Source organism: Rissa tridactyla, chromosome 6 (assembly GCF_028500815.1).
Source record: "Rissa tridactyla isolate bRisTri1 chromosome 6, bRisTri1.patW.cur.20221130, whole genome shotgun sequence".
NCBI classification, from domain to species: domain Eukaryota; kingdom Metazoa; phylum Chordata; class Aves; order Charadriiformes; family Laridae; genus Rissa; species Rissa tridactyla.
Window position 1 is genome coordinate 41993280 of NC_071471.1, and position 19018 is coordinate 42012297.

At 38.0% G+C, this 19018-nt stretch overlaps 1 protein-coding gene across 1 annotated transcript in view; it reads right to left on the reverse strand.

Moving 5' to 3' along the window:
- The window catches only part of GRID1 (glutamate ionotropic receptor delta type subunit 1), a 549473-nt gene that overhangs the window by 118750 nt on the left and 411705 nt on the right, over positions 1 to 19018 (reverse strand). Inside the window, exon 5 of the mRNA XM_054207026.1 lies at positions 3458 to 3511. Within this exon, the coding sequence (XP_054063001.1) occupies positions 3458 to 3511 (54 nt within the window). The remainder of the gene's footprint in view (positions 1 to 3457; positions 3512 to 19018) is intronic.

Sequence of the window (19018 nt, forward strand, 5' to 3'; positions counted from 1 at the left end):
AAAATAAGAAAGAAAAACAGGAAAAAAGAGAGGAAATAATAAACACCAAAAAAGTGGGGGCATCTACAACTGTGCCAGTCACAGCACAAGAAGAAACAGCACACATCTATCAAAGCTGGTAGGTCACTTCATCAAAACTTAAAAGCATAAACAGCAAAGGTACAAGCGGAACACCAGATATATTCTAACAGATCTTCTTTAGGGTCAAAAAATGCTGGTCATTGACAACTCCCAACACATTCAATTGTAATATAATGTTTTGGACTAGGACTATTCTGAGACAAAGCTAAGCATGGACTGGTCATTGTTCTGAAGAGCTGTTTGCTTTTGCAAGCATCTATACAGAAATCACAGATATTCGTGGTTTTAAAAAGCTATGTGGCATGTTTAACACAGAATTCAGATAGAATCACTACCTAAATGAATGCAAGGAAAGATTTAGTATTTCTAGTTGGATAAAAGTGAAGACAATTAAATATAAATCTAAGAAGGGAAGGGTGGTTAGAAATACATTTCTTTTTTTCCCCTCAAATCTCCACTACTTTTGACAGCTCTGCATGTTTGAAACATAAAATGTCTGAAATGAGAAAAGCAGACATACTTACAAATATGTATTTTTAAAACAGTAAGGTTTTTATGACTTTGGCTTCAAAGAGGACATTATAAGGGCATGATATTGCCTGCGAAGACCTAACCCTGTGTATTCTCTTATCCTGAAAGACTTATCTTGGAACGTTTCAGCCTGCCAACCCCATACAATGAATCCAACTCCCAATTCACTAGCCTTTTTATAAAGATGACGGAGTCCTTTTGCACCCCCAATAGCATCCAAACTGAATAAATACCTCAGCACAGAGACTTGCGTTATTGGAAACTAACAAATGCAGAATCATGACAGTAAAGCTCTGTAATTTGAGACGAACTCGTATATTCCACATTTGTTCATTCGCTGTGTAATAAGCTTACCATCTATACAGTTTTAAGTTAGTTCATCACAAGCTTGGTGGCATTTGCTTACCTAAAAAATTTAAAGTGATAAAATATGTTTGAACTCCAAAACTTAACATCCTGCTGCATGGGACAGAAGCACAAGGGAAAAAAAACCCAACCCCAAATGTTTATTGGATTGTCAACACAGAGAGAGTAAAGTAGATCTAATTCAAGTAAGACAATAATAAAATCTTTTATTGAAATAATACTGTGCTATCCAGTCACTCTCACTATAGCAAGATAAGTCCAAGTTTCAGATCCTCCTTGGCTAGACGAGAGTCAGGAGACAAGACAGACTGTGAGAAAGTGCTCAAGATCAGGAGATCTCAGAAGTTTAACCTGTACCAGGCCCTTAAATGGTTCCCTGAATCGAGAAAGGCCTAAAGAGCCTGTTTACAATCCAACGTTCTTCATGCAAGGAACCTCAATGGAAATAATTGTTACTGTGTTCTCTTCCTACTACTGCCCCTTCAGGTCAGTTATCTCTGTACCTCTCTTTCCTTGCAAATGGGATCATTAGGTGACATAGACCATAGGGTGAACAAAAAAGCGTAGGATCCTCAATCTGCCTGGGAGAAAAAAAAGGACTGGCTAAGCGTTTGGTCCATTTATAGAATGGACTGCATCTGGCTTGCTACTATGGGGAATTACATCAAAAAGAGATGACTTGACTGTTGGGAATTAGAAGTTAATTCCATTCTGCAAGTCATAGCACCAATCAATGTCCAGTCAAAGAATAAGATCGTTTCCCTCTGGTACCCTTGCAGTTCTCACTGATACCAACTGGAAACACAGACATGGAAAGCAACATCACTCTGTCCTCTGGCCAGCACGGGGGTATGCACACTATTAAATAGGAAGCAAGCCCTAAGGAACATCCATCTTTCTACAAATATATCCATGTAGATGCTTAACATATCTTCTTTTCACAGTAGCTTTAAGCACACAAACACCAACACTTTTCTGTTAGAAAAAGGATAATCAAGACATTTCCTCCTCGTTGTGCCTGCAAAGAGTTCTCCAAAGTTTCATGAATTTGAAAAGTTTCTGTATGTACGTGTACTAATATTTTTCACTAAAATGTTATACTTTAGATTTACATTTTGCTATCACAGCTTCCCTACGCAGTCTCTAGCCATAAAAGAGAAAAAATAAAACTTCCCAAAATACAAGTAGAACTGACATCCTGTGTGCTGTGTATGTGTGTGTATGCACATGTTTGTGCACGAGTGCTGAAGGTTTTTATTTGTGGTATTACAGATTCAGGCTTCATGAAGTGAGTTTTAACATCTGAACAATAACAGCGGCATTAAAAAATTCAAAAACATTCCCCCTCTATAAAAGTTTAGTGAAATATGCACTGTATTATCTTTATGCGAATATAAACATTGACTCTCTGGGCATCTTGTTGATATTTTGTAATGGGTCATTATTGCAGCTGACAAATCAGCAGGTACTTAAATGTAACAAGGACTAGAAAGAATTTATAAAGCTTTTATAAGCAGAGATTTCACTCGCTTTCCATAACCCCTATTTAATTACAGACCCTTTCTAATGCCACACAATACAATTTATAGTTACTATTAAAAGTAGCCTATCCAAAATTATTAGCTAGGTGCAGAGAAAGGAATGAGAAATTAACAAAGGAACTGGTTATTAAATTTGAGGCTATGCATTTATAATATAAAAATAAAACAGTGAACATGATTCTTTTTAACTTAAATATTTCACTATCTTTTAATGAATCATCATCAAAACTAGAAATATATAAAATGGTGCCATTTATCCTGAGCAATCAGTGATTTATAAATCATTATGTATCCTACAACATATTTTCAGCTTTCCATTGCTTTTTAAATACATGTCTGCACTGATCCCCATTCCAGCATCATGGTACTAAGGTAAAATAAATAATCATAGTAGTAGGACAGGATACCATTTGCTGCAAAGGGGAAATATCACATTTTAAAACTATGCTATCCTGGATCTTGGCCAAAACACCAACACAATTCTGCACTAGAGAAAACCTGCATATCATGTAAACCCATATTGGAACGAGCTCAGCCTGCACCTAGCCTCAGAAGTCTTTCCCCTCCTGGCATCTGAGTGCAGGCTTTCAGAGCATTGAAAGGTTTGATTCTAGCAAATATAGATGTGTGTACTCGAGGTTTCTTTTGAGATATTCTCTGCTTCCTAAATAGCCAAGAAGTAGGGTCAACATGAAGGTAAAATTAAAGTCTCCCAGCTACTGTGGGGTATATTGGAAGCTTTATTTTGACCTTTAGTATTCAACCTAAGCCAATTCAATTGAAAGAGAAAAGCAACGGCACCACAGAGTTTGTATCTTGTACCATTCAAAAAGCAAAAATGCTAAGTGTATGCTCAGTTTGATGTGTCAAAAGTTCTGAAACAGAAGACAGTGATGAGAGAATGTACCAAGCTATGTTGTCTCTTTTGACTTTCTTACCTCATTTACATAGACCCAGTGACTATCCTTTGATGCAAGGTTGGTTTCCACAGCCTACAAAAATAAAAAAGAAATATAATAATAAAAATAAATAAAACATGTGAAACATATTCCAGAGAGAATTTACATTAAGAGGTACTATAAAGCTCACTTTGATTGCTTTCATTGCTATTGGCATTGTTTCAGTACAGTTCTTTTCATCTCTTCCACTGCTGCTTCATGGAATGGTATCTTATCGGTGGTAGTCGTATTTCTCTGACTTCAGTGTCTAAACTACAGTAACATGAAGATATTCCCTAGAGGTACCACAAAGGCATATTGGAGCAGGGTGGTACCTCAACATGATAAGGGATCCTATAATGAACAACTGCACACAGAACATGCAGTTCATGAGATTTAACTTCTGTATGATAATGCATCCCAGTAGGCTAGGTTTCTTTTCAATACGCCTCTCAAAATATACTGCCTCTGCCTCATTACAACTCTGATAGTTTAACTGCTAGCTAACCTATTAATGAAAAACACCACTCTACAACACTTGAGTGAAGTTCATATGAGTCATCCTCTCTTCAGATTTACATAAGACCCAAGAGAAAGTTATGATTTGCATGGACACTTTTTCTGGCTTCCCGGTGTGGACTTGGATAATCATCGTGTATGATAAAGAAATAGCCCATCTCATCGGACAGCATATTTATGTGTACTCATATAACCCTCATGCTTCAGTAAGACACAAAAATTGGGAAGGACTGCAAGCACAAACAGCACTACTAGTACTGAGGACCTCAGTGGAAGGATTTGGCAATATACAAAGAAGTTTCCAAATGCCCCCTTTGTTTGACATAGATAAGCTCACTTCAAGATATTTTATAGTCTAATAAAGCAATATCAAGCATCCAGAGGTGCACACTACAGTGATAACGATACTGCTAATGTCCTGCTTAACACACAGTTAAACAACCACTGTGGATTCATCTCCCTTAATAAAACAGGACAGTCCCAGCACACACACGTATTTCAGGAGGCAGTTCATTACACAAAGTTTTGAATGTCCCTGCCTTCAACCACTTATTTCTTCTGTGCCAATATGACCCCATTTATTGAACTGATATTCTTATTGCTGTGTTATAAATGGCCCTATGAATCACTGAAATGAACCTGCTTAAAAAAAACAAATACAGATGAACAAAATCCTTCTAGTTACTGGTTTTTAACTTGGAAAATTTTGTCACTCTGTTGATTGCGTGTGGCCTCAAGAAGCACTGCACCACTACAGAGAGGCTCTGTAGACTGCGGCACTGAGCTGGGCAGGAACATCATCAACCACCTTCCTCTCCAGAACACATTTGCATAATAAGCCTCTCAGATATTTAGCGTCAGATGGCATGAATCACCTTCTTCCATGACACTGACTACAGATGACTGGCTTAGAATAAACGCCCACGACTTATAAAGCTGCAGCAAAATGACAAGGTATCCATCCTTAATATAGGCAAAGGGAGCGCTGTTACCTGATCCTAGCAATAAACAACCCAAAAACTGGCTAAGTACCCAACGCCAACATTTTTAACATTACTCTTAGTATGCTAACACATTATGCTGTGTTAAAAAAAAAGGGGGGGGGAGAAAAGAAGTAGAAATTACTTGCCTGAAATTACTTGCCTAAGTAATTGTGTTTCAAAACTTCACTCATTTGTGTAGCCTGCATAAACCTAAGAGAAAATTGTGGGCAACACACACACCTCAAACTATTTCTCATGTCCACAAGGTGAAGCACTCCTTTAAAGAGACAAAAATCCCAAAAAAGAATCCACAAAGAAGCCGAAAGAGAAAAATCAACGCAGACAGGGCACAGTATTTCTCATCATCATCATAAACAGCATTATGGGAAATTAACTATCCCTGGTGTCAAAGCAGATGAGAACCACTAGAGACAACACTTCTGACAAGTTAATCCTCTCCTAAGCACGCAGTGAAAAATTGTCTCCCTTGGTAATTGTCTCCCTTGAATTTCTTTTAAGCTGGCAGGAAAATTAAACTGACCACCTAATTGTGGAATCACAGCTATTTGGAAAGCTAACAGTAATGAAAGTGAGGGCAAAAGCTTGTCGATTTTCTCCCTCTTCACCCTTCTAACACATTCAGACAAAGCCAAAATAGCCAGATGCTGTAACATATAGAGGAAAAGCAAAGTGCTGCCAACATTAGCAAAGCAGGACTAAATAACACTCAGGTGCAGAGTTATTGCATTGGCTACATTTTGTGATTTATCTGCAACAGTGAGCAATTTGTATGAATAAATGCTAAGTCTGGGGAGCCGCAAGAGCCAGGGAATTTGAAATGAATTATTGTAATGCATTCTTCTGGGTTCACATATCTAGGCCAAAGTTTTTAAAATGAGGTACCTAAATTTAGGTTGCTATGAGTTTATCTTTAGTCATCAGAGTGCTAGACCATTCAGCACCTCCTACAGAAGTCAATGGCTCTGCACTCTAAAAGCCTAAAATGTATTTAAAAACACAACCGTAGGTAGCCAAGTTTAAATATCTATAAATATCTTCTGTTTAGGGCTGCAACACATAGCACGAAGCTTTGTTCTAAACCTATATATGTTGAGAGAAACTTCTTGCATGCTGTGCATCAGGTTTTGCACCATATTTACATGCTTGCTGTCCTAAAGTATCCTAAAAGGAACTACTGAAAGTCACATCACTTTCTGATGGCATTGGTGTCTCGGGGGTGTATTGCTAGAGGCACAGGGAAGTTAAACAGTGTGAAGAGCAAGGTCCTGAAGACCTTGTGATATCATAAGCAAATTCTCAGAATAAGAAACAAATTAGATACGTTTGTAACTTAGGGAGTTTCTTTAAAGAGGAAAAAGTAACACCACTTGGGAGCTTATGGTCACCTGTTTTCAATTATTCAAGCTGTTCAAGATCTTGCCATTTGTTTAAGCTTGTGCCTCCATCCATTAAAAAAAAAAAAAAAAAAAAAAAGAGGTCTATGAAACATCCTGAAGGATCTATTATGGCCTGTTTCATGAATGCACTCTATATTAAAGAAAAGTAGTCCAGGAATTTGTGTGATCACTGTGGCTGAGGAAAAGTTATGCCATCTATGGCAGGATTCATGTGCTAAAATATGTTAGGGTTGGGGTTTTTTTGTGGAAAAAAATATTAATATATGTGCAAAATATCCTAGTTCTTTATGTACTCTATATGTATATAGGGTCTAGTTGGCACTTGGGAGTAATGCCTCACAACACTTCTATCAAATAGAAAATCTGCTTTTGAGATACTGGAAATTAAAGAGCATCTGTCATTCCTTTATTTTCTCTTAGACTAGCAAATAGCTTCTGCAAATTTGGAAAAAAGAGGGGTTTTTTGAGACTGTATGCCCTTCCTTCCTCCACAGCTACTTTTCAACAGCCAAATGTTAAAATGCAGAACCCAAACAAGAGAAATACAATTCACTTAGTGGACCACTATTAATGACAACAAATGACTTTATCTGAATTGGGCCAGACTGGGATGAGGGGAAGGGGAGCAGTGAATGTAGAAAACTGTTTATAATGTCTCAGTAGAAAGCATTTGCAATAGAAATGAAATAGGGAGACACTGAACTTCAAAATACAAGCATTAAGATTTCAGATCTCATACCAACAATGATAAAAGAAAAGATGCTTCATGAGAAATGATCAAAGGTATTTTCATGTATATGGATGACTTTGTTTACTTATAAATGTATAACTTAAAAAAATTTACCGACAATAATCCACGACAACATTATTTTATTGGAGTACAGTGGAGAACAAATATTTACATACTTTATGAATAAGTAACTTGGTTCATTATTTTATCTAATGGCAGTTGCAGGATTAAAAGGAGAAGTTAGGAAAGTAAGCAATAAAAAGTGCTATGTTCAGAAATAAAGCAATTCTGCAGGAAAAAAAAAAAGAAAAAAAAAAGGAACGGAAACAATCCTTTCCTGACCTTCTCAAAAAATCTTAAACTGAAAACATTTCCAAGTGTATAAAGGCTGGCTAGTAATAGGGAAGGTTCTTTTCCACAATACCTGGCTGCTTTGCCAGGGTCAGCACCTTGGTATTAACAGCAAAAGGCAGGTTGTGCGGAAAGGAATGTAGGGATGAGTGGCTGGACACAACTTAGAGAGAAGCTGGTGGGCGTTCAGACAGACACGGGCAGACTGCATTCCAGTGACAGCAGGACGTGCTGAAGAGTTTAGGCTTACACGCGTCTGTGTTATAGTTACAAACCTGTTGCCTCCTTACTGTGTACCCAGGGGGACAGGCAGTAGGAATGTCTGGAAGCCCCATATTCAAGCCCAGGATCCTAGAAGGAAACGTCTTGCAGATGGCAAGCACAGATGGTCCTGTTGCATCTACGTTTTTGGAAACAAGGGCTGCCACCCTGAAATCCACAACAGGAAAGAGCCACCAGAATGTTTTGCTAGGAGGGATATCAAAGTAGTAAAGGCTATTACTTGCACATCCTTTACTGTAATGGTGAGGATAAAGAGCATCATAGCTTTCCAGGAAAAAAATGAGTAAGAGGGTAAACTGAGGAGCCCACAGTTAGAAAATAATTGGGAGAGAGTGTCCTAAGAGATACTGAAAGAACACAAAACCAAAGTTGTTGCTAACCCATGACAAATTACAGCTGGCAGCAGAAAGGAGATACACCTGCAAGGTGGTGAGTGCTCTCTGTAGGCACCGGCAGACACACCTGACCATCTTGAGACCACAGCTCCGGGAACCAGGCCCTGTTACAAAGCTCCTCCTATGCAGCTGTCTTCCAGCTTGTCAGCACAGACCCCTGCCAACCAGACAGACTGTGAAGGGCCAGCCCCCAGAATGCTTAGAGCAGAAAACCAAGCACAGAGAGAGCTAGCTGGAGAGGGTCTGAAGAAAAAACCTGCTGGAGACCCGAGTCCTTTCAGAGACCAGCATGGTGGGGAATGATATTAGGACATACGCAAGGTCAGCTTTACTACTATGGAATAAGTAAAAAAAATATAAAATAGATATGCCTTCATCACAGACAAATATCACAAATCTCTGGTTCTTCTGTGGTCATGTGTCATCTTTCCCTTCATATTTCTAAAGCGACCAGCACGACAATGACAGATAAGCCTCTTTTTTTCTTCTTTTTTATTATTCATAATGAAGGCATAAGTGAAGAAGGGTTTAGGGAAGTAATCATGTCTAAATCTCAGCTCTTTACAAATGTTTCATGAGGGATCAGTCACAGCCCTTACAATTCATTACCTGCTCACTTTACATTTGCCACTGGACAGGTTTCAAAAGAAAACCATTTCCAGCTCCTATTGTCCCAAGCAAGGTTCAAGCCAGCGACCTGCTTCCAAAACCAGCTTTTTTTTTCCCCCCTTCACATCCTTGGAGAAATTATTTAATTACTGTCTTTTCTTCCCCCCACAAAAACAAAAGAAAAAAATTTCAGAACCATTTTGAGATCTATTCTAGTAAAACAGCAACGGGAAAAAAGTCAATACCTTCTTTACAACACTTTGTAAGCCTGAACCAAACCTAGCTCCAGCTGCTGACTTTCATTGCAGGAGATGGACTTGCGTTTTTTGAAATGGCTTTGCTCTTGATTTAAGTGTCCAGGAAAACATCCTAGGAACCAGGGAACTGGTTTAGATCCCAAAGAAGAGATACAGACCAAGTTTCCAATGCAATACATCTGACACTAATTAATTGGATAGTATCAAAGTGCACCTGTTTATCTGAGAAGCTTTGTATATGTCTTGGATACAAATAAGTTAAGATAGAAGACATGAAAAAGTCAATTCTGGTAGAGCAGATGGGTTCAATCTATATCCCCTAGATACCCGATTTACACTTAGAAACTCCTTCAATTAAAATAGCGCAGCTCATGTCCAGGAGTGACTTGCATAGGTAATAGAACTTCACAGAAAAACAAATTCTCTGTACCAGTTACTGAGATTCTTGCAATTCATTAGAACTTTTCTTTCCTTCGCACTTAAAAAAAAACCCCAAACAAACCTCTTGGCTCAGTATCTCCAAAGCAGCATAAATCCTATAGTGTTTAATAGATTAAAAATAAATAAATAAGCATTTCTAGCCACAATAAATAAAGTATTTATAAAAATAGTTTTTAAAAAAGACGGTCTGGTCTAATCTGCTTCTAATACTTATAGTGTACTACAGAATACTGCAAACTGGTATTGTTTCTAAAGCTTAATTGGTAAGGGTACCATTAGAGTACAAGGATTAAAACAGAATTTTCCAGACCACAGTACAACATCCCAACTCTAGATGAAAAGTCATAAAAGCTAAGCCATTTTGGACTAAGACTCTTGAAGAGGAAAAATTCAGTTGCAGTAAACTGGATCAGGACTGTAAGTTTACTTTTCTAATTTAAATACAGGTTAATTAAAATTCCTAAATGTCATTTTAAAATGAAATATTAAATTCTTCTTTCTCTAAATGGTAAAATGGGAATTTAAAGAGGTTCCATGCCATACTTTTTCAGATCAGAAAATTCACTGAACCTGACCCTTTCTTACTGAACGTCATGCTTCATGGAGAATTTGTACTTTTAATAAAAAAGGTTTTGCCAGAAATTCTATACCCTTCCCTTTTCTGAACGTTTACCTAGAAATGTGCACATACACACTTTTTAAAAAAAACACGTAGCAGGCTCACTGAATCCTTATCTTTCAGTGATCACTACCTCATGTCAATGACACAGTTAATTTCTCTCCACTTACAACAGAAGCTGTCAATTCAGAATCTCAGTATATATTAGCTTCCTACAAGTGATTAATGAACCACCAGCATAACGTGCTTTTAACAACTACATTTCTTGATAATTCAGCGTGCGTATTACTTCATTCTTGGTCTACGCTATATAAACATATTACTAAAGAAACCTCACTCAGTGAGAACAGTTTTTTTCAAGTTAGCGTGCACTGTTACATTAAAACATGAAGCCTGGTATTTCCTTATTACTCTTCTGCAGAACTGCATTGCTAAGAAAAGGTATTCTTCCCTCAGTGGTACCGACAAAGCACAAGCAATTACTGAAAGGCTATCAGGAGTTTGGATGGTATTTTAATGATTCTGGTTTTCTCCAGTAGTATAAGTGTATAAACCTGGCATATTCAGCTTGATTCTCCCGTAAAAGATGGGAGTCATATAGATCTCTACATTCTCCCACTCGGATGTCTGGTCATTAGTCTTGGATAGCTATCCAGTGTTCTTGTTGCCCACAAACTCCGTAATATTTCATTCATGGTCTCTGTCCAAAAGGTATGAGATGGTCCTTTCTTGACCATCTCTATCAATTTTTCCACAGGCTAAAAATCTCAACCTAATAAATGAAAAAAAAAAAGAGGGGGAAAAGAAAAAGAGGAAGAAAAAAAAAGAAAAAGAGGAAAAAGAAAAAAACATCCCACAGCAAATCTCCAAATACCATCAACAACTGAGTTCCGTTTTCATTTGCTAAGAAGACATTTAATGTATACAGGACTAAATATGACCCAAACCTTCTCCAGCTTTTAGCACACACCCCTACAGTTGACGAATGCTAATTAGAAGGTGTACGTGACATTTTGCATGATATTATTTGATAATAACCCAAACTGAAATATACTAATAATATAATTTAAAGTTTTTACTGTACTAGTTTCCTCTTAGTTCATAGGTGAACAGAAAAAAAAACCTATATTGAAGAAAACCTACATAAAAGTTTAATATTAATCAAGAGAAATACTGACAATGAAGAAAACTATAAGGAAGAGTGGGAGAAGAGAAACTATACACTACAACTTCTGGCTACACAGCTGTAATGTAGAGTATCTACTGTAATATATGTGACATTGCCTGTTGTTTTAGCATTAATCATTTCAATGTAATGCCTTGGGATCTCTGTTTAATCTTATTCCCATTTTATAGGTAATGCTTATTATATTCAGTCTTTGTTGTCATTCCATTTAATGCATATTCCACTGAATGATACATAAAAGTAAAGTACTATGTATGGAACTCTTCCAAAGGCACTCAGTAAGAATTTAACTTTTCAAAGCTCAAATGTCACATACTATTTATAAACGTGGTAACTGTTGACCACTTAACTACGCGGCACAGTGGTGACACCAGATAATTGCACAGCTGTCAGAAAGCAACATTTCCATAAAGACATAAATCTAATGTTAACTAAAAAACATAACCTCTGAGAAATCTTGTACTTAAAATTTTACCAAAGCCACACGCTGAGTTGACTTTGAAGACCCAATGAAATCTTTGAAAAGAATTAACTAAGTTTTGCTCACTTAGACACTGAATTTCTTTTTGAAGATAACAGCTTTGTACATCTATATTCTACTAAAAAGTCTCAGCTTTTTAGAGACAATTTTTAGAGACAATGCTTTGTTAAGAGCTGTTCTCTAGAAACAAACTAAAATTCATCAGAACTCGCCAGCATTTGGAGCTTGGGTTTTTTTGGTTAGTTTGCTTTGGTTCTCCTCTTAAGAGAAGAAACCACCACTAAAACAATTTAGCAGTTTAAGTTTTCTGTTTGTTTGGAATGCCTACATGGGGTTGGCTAGACACTTAGTTAGAAGGTTGAAAATGCCTTTTAAATCTATTTTCAGCATGGATGATTGCTCTCTATTGTCATAACGAGCAGCCGTTCCACAGTCGGGGTATAACACGTTTCAATATATACCACCACTCTCATACACTGTGCTTTCTCATCTCTACTCAGAAAAAATAGCTTAAGTTCCAATTTCAGCTCACACTGGAAGTTCAATATAACTTTATAGAGTTTGCACAATTTTTTCCAGAGTTTGATCTTTTTGCAGGTACAAACAGCAGATGGTAACTATATCGTTAAAGAAAGATGCAAACTTCTTAGTTTTCTATCGTGCACACAACACAGTGCACACAACACAGTTAGAAGACAGTTTATACATTCCTAATTTCCTCTTTCAAAAGAAGTGCGTTTTGTCTTGACAGTATGATAGCTGTAGCTTCAAGAATCATGTTTCACATAAACTCTGAACTGAAAGAAACAGCTATAAGGTGAAGAGACCACTTTTTGATTTTCCTGAACTTACAGTTTTAATACTGATTCATTGCCCCTCGCACAAAGTTGCCCATCACATTGCAAGGCTGTTATTTTACACAGGTTATGGGTTTTTAAACTCTATGAACTTGCAAAAGTATAGCCACATGAAAGGTTACCTTGTCCTTTATCCATCTTTCAATCTGTTCACATCTCTTCTCTTAAATTTCTTAAAAAAACGTGTCTGGTTTTAAAGGAAAAAAGACAACACTAGTCTTGCCTCAGCCTCAAACATAATCACTTTCAAACCAGTCCTTTTCTGCCTACAGCGCGCTTATTTTAAATTGCAAAATAAATACATGAATAAGGCAAAATCCTTACAAGTCTGAGGACCTTCTTGTCAGTGATAGTGCATTTTACATGCCCAAACAGTGCCACAGGCTGTAAGCACTAAAGCACACCTTAAAGATCACCTTAACCATCTCAAACCAGAAGACACTTCCTTCCTCATCAGCTCTGCCGAGAGGAAAGAACGTTTGCTTTTCTTTACACTGCAGGAGGACACTTGGCTTCTGTGTACTTGTCAAGTGACAACTCTTTCAGGCTGCTCCAGGAGGAAAGAAACCTTGGGGAGCAGTAATGGTGGTGATGGAAGGGCCAACTCTCCCTTTGCTTGTCCACAGTCTTAATGACTTTATGCAAAGCTGTACAGGCTGCGCAGAGGTACGCAAAGGCAGCAGTCACCTCGCACCGAGTACATACACAGCACACACCAATGAGAAACAGGCACAGGGAAGTTCACTTTTTGTTTACAGATTTTTCATCCAAGTAGGTGTTCAAATATTCACCATTTGGATCAAAACCTATGACGCCTTGCACCCACACTTTCTCAAAGCTTGCAGAGATGCACTGGAGCCCCTGTGGTTACCTCATTACTGCCAGACTTTATCAGCTTTATCTTTGGCAGAAAGAATGATACTAAAAATATATATTACAGTAATGGGGCATGAGCAGATTTGACTGGAAAACATATTTACTTTTCCTAAATGCTTGCATACAGTTATTCAGAGGAGCGTGGTAAAGTTATTAATTTAAAAATACATATTTCATCCTTTCAAACAATTTCCACTTCAGCTGCCTAACACAAGCTCACACAGTGTTTGCAAAGTTATAGACAAATGGGTTTTTGAGAATGAACCTTTCTACATTGTCTGGAGCAACAGCTTATCTTCTGACTCCAGGGAAACCAGCATTCATTACAGATTATGTCTTGATTCTGTTCTTGAAACCAAATCGTTTTTAGCATTTTAACTACTGTAATTTTCTTCCCATTGTTTCTGAGGTAGAATTTAGACAAAAACCAGATTTGTATTAGAATTTCCATGTACCTGAACTTCCATACAAATCCAGAGGAAGAAAATAGGGAAACTAATACGTTTTTCATTTTAAAATCTGAGCCTGTTTGGCTTGTGATATACTATCCTTAGCACTGATTTCTATTATTCCATCCATGCAGGTATGAAAGGATTCACAAGGGAAACTTCCATTATGTCTAATTAAAGTAGTCTACACCTCACTGACAAAAAATAAAGTACACATGGTATATACTTTAGGCAGAATGATTTACATAGAGGACCATGAGTCTATGTGTTAAGCCTCTCATGACCAGCTGAGAGGAAAAAAACCCCAACAGTTCCCAAATATTATGGGATGAGCACAGTTTCTAAATTAACCACTGTGTTTGTGACAAACTATGACTAGAAAACAAATATTGTTTCAATGTATGTCCCATGAATGGGGATTCAGATTTCAGACTAATACATGAAAAGCATCCAAAAATGTTAATTTATTTTTCTGAAGACAAAGTGAAAGTAACATATTGTGTAACAATACAACAAATAGTGCTGAACAGAGAATTTGGCACGAAATTTGTCCTCCTTGAGGGAAAATCTATGGCAGATGGAAACAGGAACCAAGTCTATTAGTTGATGATAGCTTTGTTCATAAAGTCTGGGGGGGGGGTCAAATTTCCCAGTCTGCAGAATCTACTTGGGCACACAGAACTTTTTAGTGAGACAAAGGCCATGTATTTGAGAGCGTACTGCAGGTATCAACAGCTATGGCTGATGAGCAGTTTAACTGCAAAACTTTAAAAAAAAAAAAAGATTTTTACCTATGGAAAATTTAAAAAAGACAGTGTCTTAGAAAGTTGATAAGCAGAAGGTGTCAAAAGGGGAAGTTTGTGAGAGTTAAATGTAATGATAAAGAGAAGAGGAAAAATGACATCGTAATGGACTGTATATTTATATAAGGTTTACATCTGGCTATACAGGAGTCTCAAAAGAATGTGAAAATAAACATTACTAGCTCAAAAAAATGAATAAAGACACATCCTTAAGTGGTTACCTGATGGGAACATAATGCTATCACCTGACAGAAATTGTGGAAGTGAATAACTAAGGACTAGAGATGCATCTGGAGACATGAGAGAAATTCAGAAGTTTTTTGAAGTGAACACAGAGGAAAGAAGTGAAAATATTAATTTGACATGATGTGAGTTATAAATACCTGCAAACAGAAAGACTTGGAGCATGTAAGCACAAAGACAAGACAGAGGAGTGATCAAATATGTCAAGAGAAAGCATTGGTAACAGGGCAAGATAGCTGCATAGAGAAACAGAAATGCTGCATAGAACAAATGGACAAGGAAAAAAGAAATCAGATGAACCCCCCAAGCACAGAGGAAGATAAAATCCAAGGGCTGAGACCTATGGGTGGTGAGAACAACATACAGAAGATTACAAAACATAAATGAAGGAGAGGGGAATGGGGACAGGGGAGGTAGGAAGTAAGAACAAACCAGATGAAGAAAATATAAAATTGAGAAGACGGGAGATTCACACAATCCCAGGAACTGCTGAATTGCGTAAGGGACAAATTGACTGGCCTGTCATCAGAGAGCACAGAAGGAAGAGGTCAGCAAGCTATGACAAGAGACAGGGCCTTGAGGCAGAAAAGAAATAAGAAAGAATAATAAAAAAAATAATCTTTGTTCGCTTGGGTCAGGTGTCATTGTAAGGTTACTGCTGGATAAAGTTATATTTATACACAGGTGAGAGATGCACAGTGCAAATCAAAGTAGGATGTAGCTAATGAAGATGAACAGACAGACAAAAAAAGACTTGTGGTGAAAAGAAACAGTAAGTGTAACCACTGAAAAGTATTTTCATTAAAATGGACCTTTCTTAGGTGATCCTTTCAGATAAGGCTTTCAGTGCTGGCCTTGAGGGCGTTAAGTCTGAAACTACTAGAAGAAAATTAAATATTAAAGAGCACACAGGGCTCACAGTCTCTAAAACTACTTTTAATTTGTGAAGCTATAAAAAAATATGTTAATAAGGCTATACTAACAGATATGTCCAAACAGAGAGGGCAGCGCAAGATATAAAAATAGCAATAAGAAGAATACAGGTATGATGACATTAGAGTCAGAAATAGAATTATATTTATAGCAAGATGACAGAGAACAAAGAAATAAATAGGGACATCATGGTAAAACAGACTGAATCTATGTAACGTGGGGGAAGTTTAATAAAGGAAAGAAAGAATTCTGGGGATAGGAGCCCTCCAGTCAATGTTGAATATAGAAGAATAACACCTATGAAAAAGTTCTGCAAGGGTGGTGTGCATTTAATAAATTTTAAAATCTTAAAGTCAAAAAAAAAAAAAATAATTGATTTTGTTGGATAGCACAATCACGAGTTAAATGAAGCTAAGTACAGACAAGGTTCCTCACTTCCAATAGAGGACCTTAAAGAAATTCTAAGTTTCATCCACTACCTTTAGATTTTGAGCTTTTCAGTTATCCTATTTTCTCAGCAGTTACTCCATTTGAACCAGAGAGCTTTAGTTGGTTATTTAATACTATCAGTAATGATCCTGACAAATACGATTAAAGGAATTAACTACAATAGGAAACTAGGAAGTATGATAAATACAGAGGTATTTACAGAGCATTTAAAAAGATGATGACTTCTGAAACCAGATAACATAATTATGTTGAAATTCACTACTATGAAAAATAAGGCCATGCACTCAGAGAACAATAAAAAATTTTGCTATTATTTGAGGCTTCATCAGTTCGAGAAACCAGTGGAGGCTTATTAGAGCATTATTGTCTGTGATCTAGCAATTTGTGCACCCATGAACAATTGAACCCTAAGATGTATGAGCTGGAATACTGCTAATGGAGTAAGAAAGTATTAATACCAACAGAGAGAGACTCCTGTAGTCACTAACAGGTTGAGAATAGAGTTTAAGTTCGAATAGTTTAGTAGCAGAACAGTAATACAATGTGCTCGCTGTACTTCAAGTACTATTTTAAGTACCTCAGGAGTATTAAAAACAAAGCATTCCATTTGCTAAACTCACACTGCCATGCTAGCACCAAGACAGATACAAGTAGGATCACGGCTATATTCTGGCTGAGAAGGTTTCCAAGTATTATGGTGAGATTGTTGAATTCATCTCACAACAGCAGCGGCAGGCCAAAATACACACAGTTCAATTTCAAGAGAGTGCATGACCAGTTTATGGAAGTGATTATGGAATATATATTTATGTATTATGGTGGCCTCTGTTCTCAGGCGACAGGAGCCAGTAAGCCAGGAGTTCATTTCTCGTCTTGTACCCCTGAGACAGTACAGAAATCCAGCAGCAGCTCCTGGCTTTCATGAGAAAGACACAAAAATATGCACTTTATACATTATAGACTACAGCAGAACTGAAGGAGTTAATATTGAGTCCCTGTTTCTATTAGGAACTCAGGCATTCAAGGTTTAATATCTCAGACGTTCCAAATTGCATCTCCTGGAACTTGGCAAACATCTTGTCAGCTTCAATGCAATTTGTTTTTCCAAACCTGAATTGTTTTTAAAAGATTAAGGTGTTCGAATTTTTTTAAGCAGTTAAGTACAAAAGCAGTAATCCTTTACCATCATGATAAGGATTGTCAACCATAATCTTTATTATTTACTAAAGCTTGACTGTCAAAAAAAAGGAACTAATTTTTCAAAGTCTCTTTAGGTAGCTGAGTTGCTATATTCTGAATTTAGGGCTGAGAAGAGAAGACTGATTACTTCAGCTCTAAAGAACTCAGTTAAAAAAAATGATGGTATTCCATGGAAACCACATGACTCAAGAATTAATTATGTAATAGGGGATGAATATTAGCCCCGTTCAAGTCAAGGGGAACAAGATTTCATTCACAGGAGTTTTCTGTCTCTCAAATACTGCTTCAAATCCTCCAAAACTGATAGATTTAGAAGATTATATTAAGAGCCAGTTAGTCCATATGATTTAGTAAAGTAACTCAGTTAACAGGTCCCTCTGGCCTGTCGACTGCACCATTCAGCTTAGTGTCATCAGCAGACAGGCCAGGGGGATGGGATGTCATCCAGAGGGACCTGCACGAGCTAGAGAGGCGGGCCCGAGCCAACCTTACGAAGTTCAACAAGGCCAAGTGCAAGGTCCTACACTTGGGTTGGGACAACCCTCGTTATCAATACAGGCTGAGGGATGATGTGATAGAGAGCAGCCCTGCGGAAAAGGACTCAGGGGTACTCGTGGATGAAAAGCTGGACATGAGCCAACAATGTGTGCTTGCAGCCCAGAAGGCCAATCGCATCCTGGGCTGCATCAAAAGAACCGTGGCCAGCAGATCCAGAGAGGTGATTCTTCCCCTCTACTCTGCTCTTGTGAGACCCCACCTGGAGTCCTGTGTCCAGCTCTGGAGCCCTCAGCACAAGAAGGACATAGACCTGTTGGAGAGGGTCCAGAGGAGGGGCACAAAGATGATCCGAGGGCTGGAGCACCTCTGCTGTGAGGACAGACTGAGAAACTTGGGGTTGTTCAGCCTGGAGAAGAGAAGGCTCCGGGGAAACCTTATAGCAGCCTTCCAGTACCTAAAGGGGGCCTACAGGAAAGCTGGGGAGGGGCTGTTTGCAAGGGCATGTAGCGATAGGATGAGGAGGAATGGTTTTAAGCAGGAGCAGGGTAGGTTTACATTAGACATTAGGAAGAAGTTCTTTACAATGAGGGTGATGAGACGCTGGCACAGGTTGCCCAGAGAGGTGGTGGAGGCCCCAACCCTGGAGACATTCAAGGCCAGGCTTGATGAGGCTCTGAGCAACCTGATCTAGTTGAAGATGTCCCTGCTTACTGCAGGGGGGTTGGACTAGATGGCCTTTAAAAGGTCCCTTCCAACCCAACACATTCTGTGATTGTACGAACAGGTCCTTACAGAAGACTATCTATTACAAACAAATACACACCAAACATAAGCAAAGAAATCTCAGGCTCTGTTTTCTTGATGAAAGTAGGTATAACAGAGTTCTGGGGAGGGGAAAAACCCACACACCTACTATGTGTGGTGTGCAAATCAGGCTGGTACCAGTCCCAAACTGGTGAGCCCCAAGATGATACAAAAAGA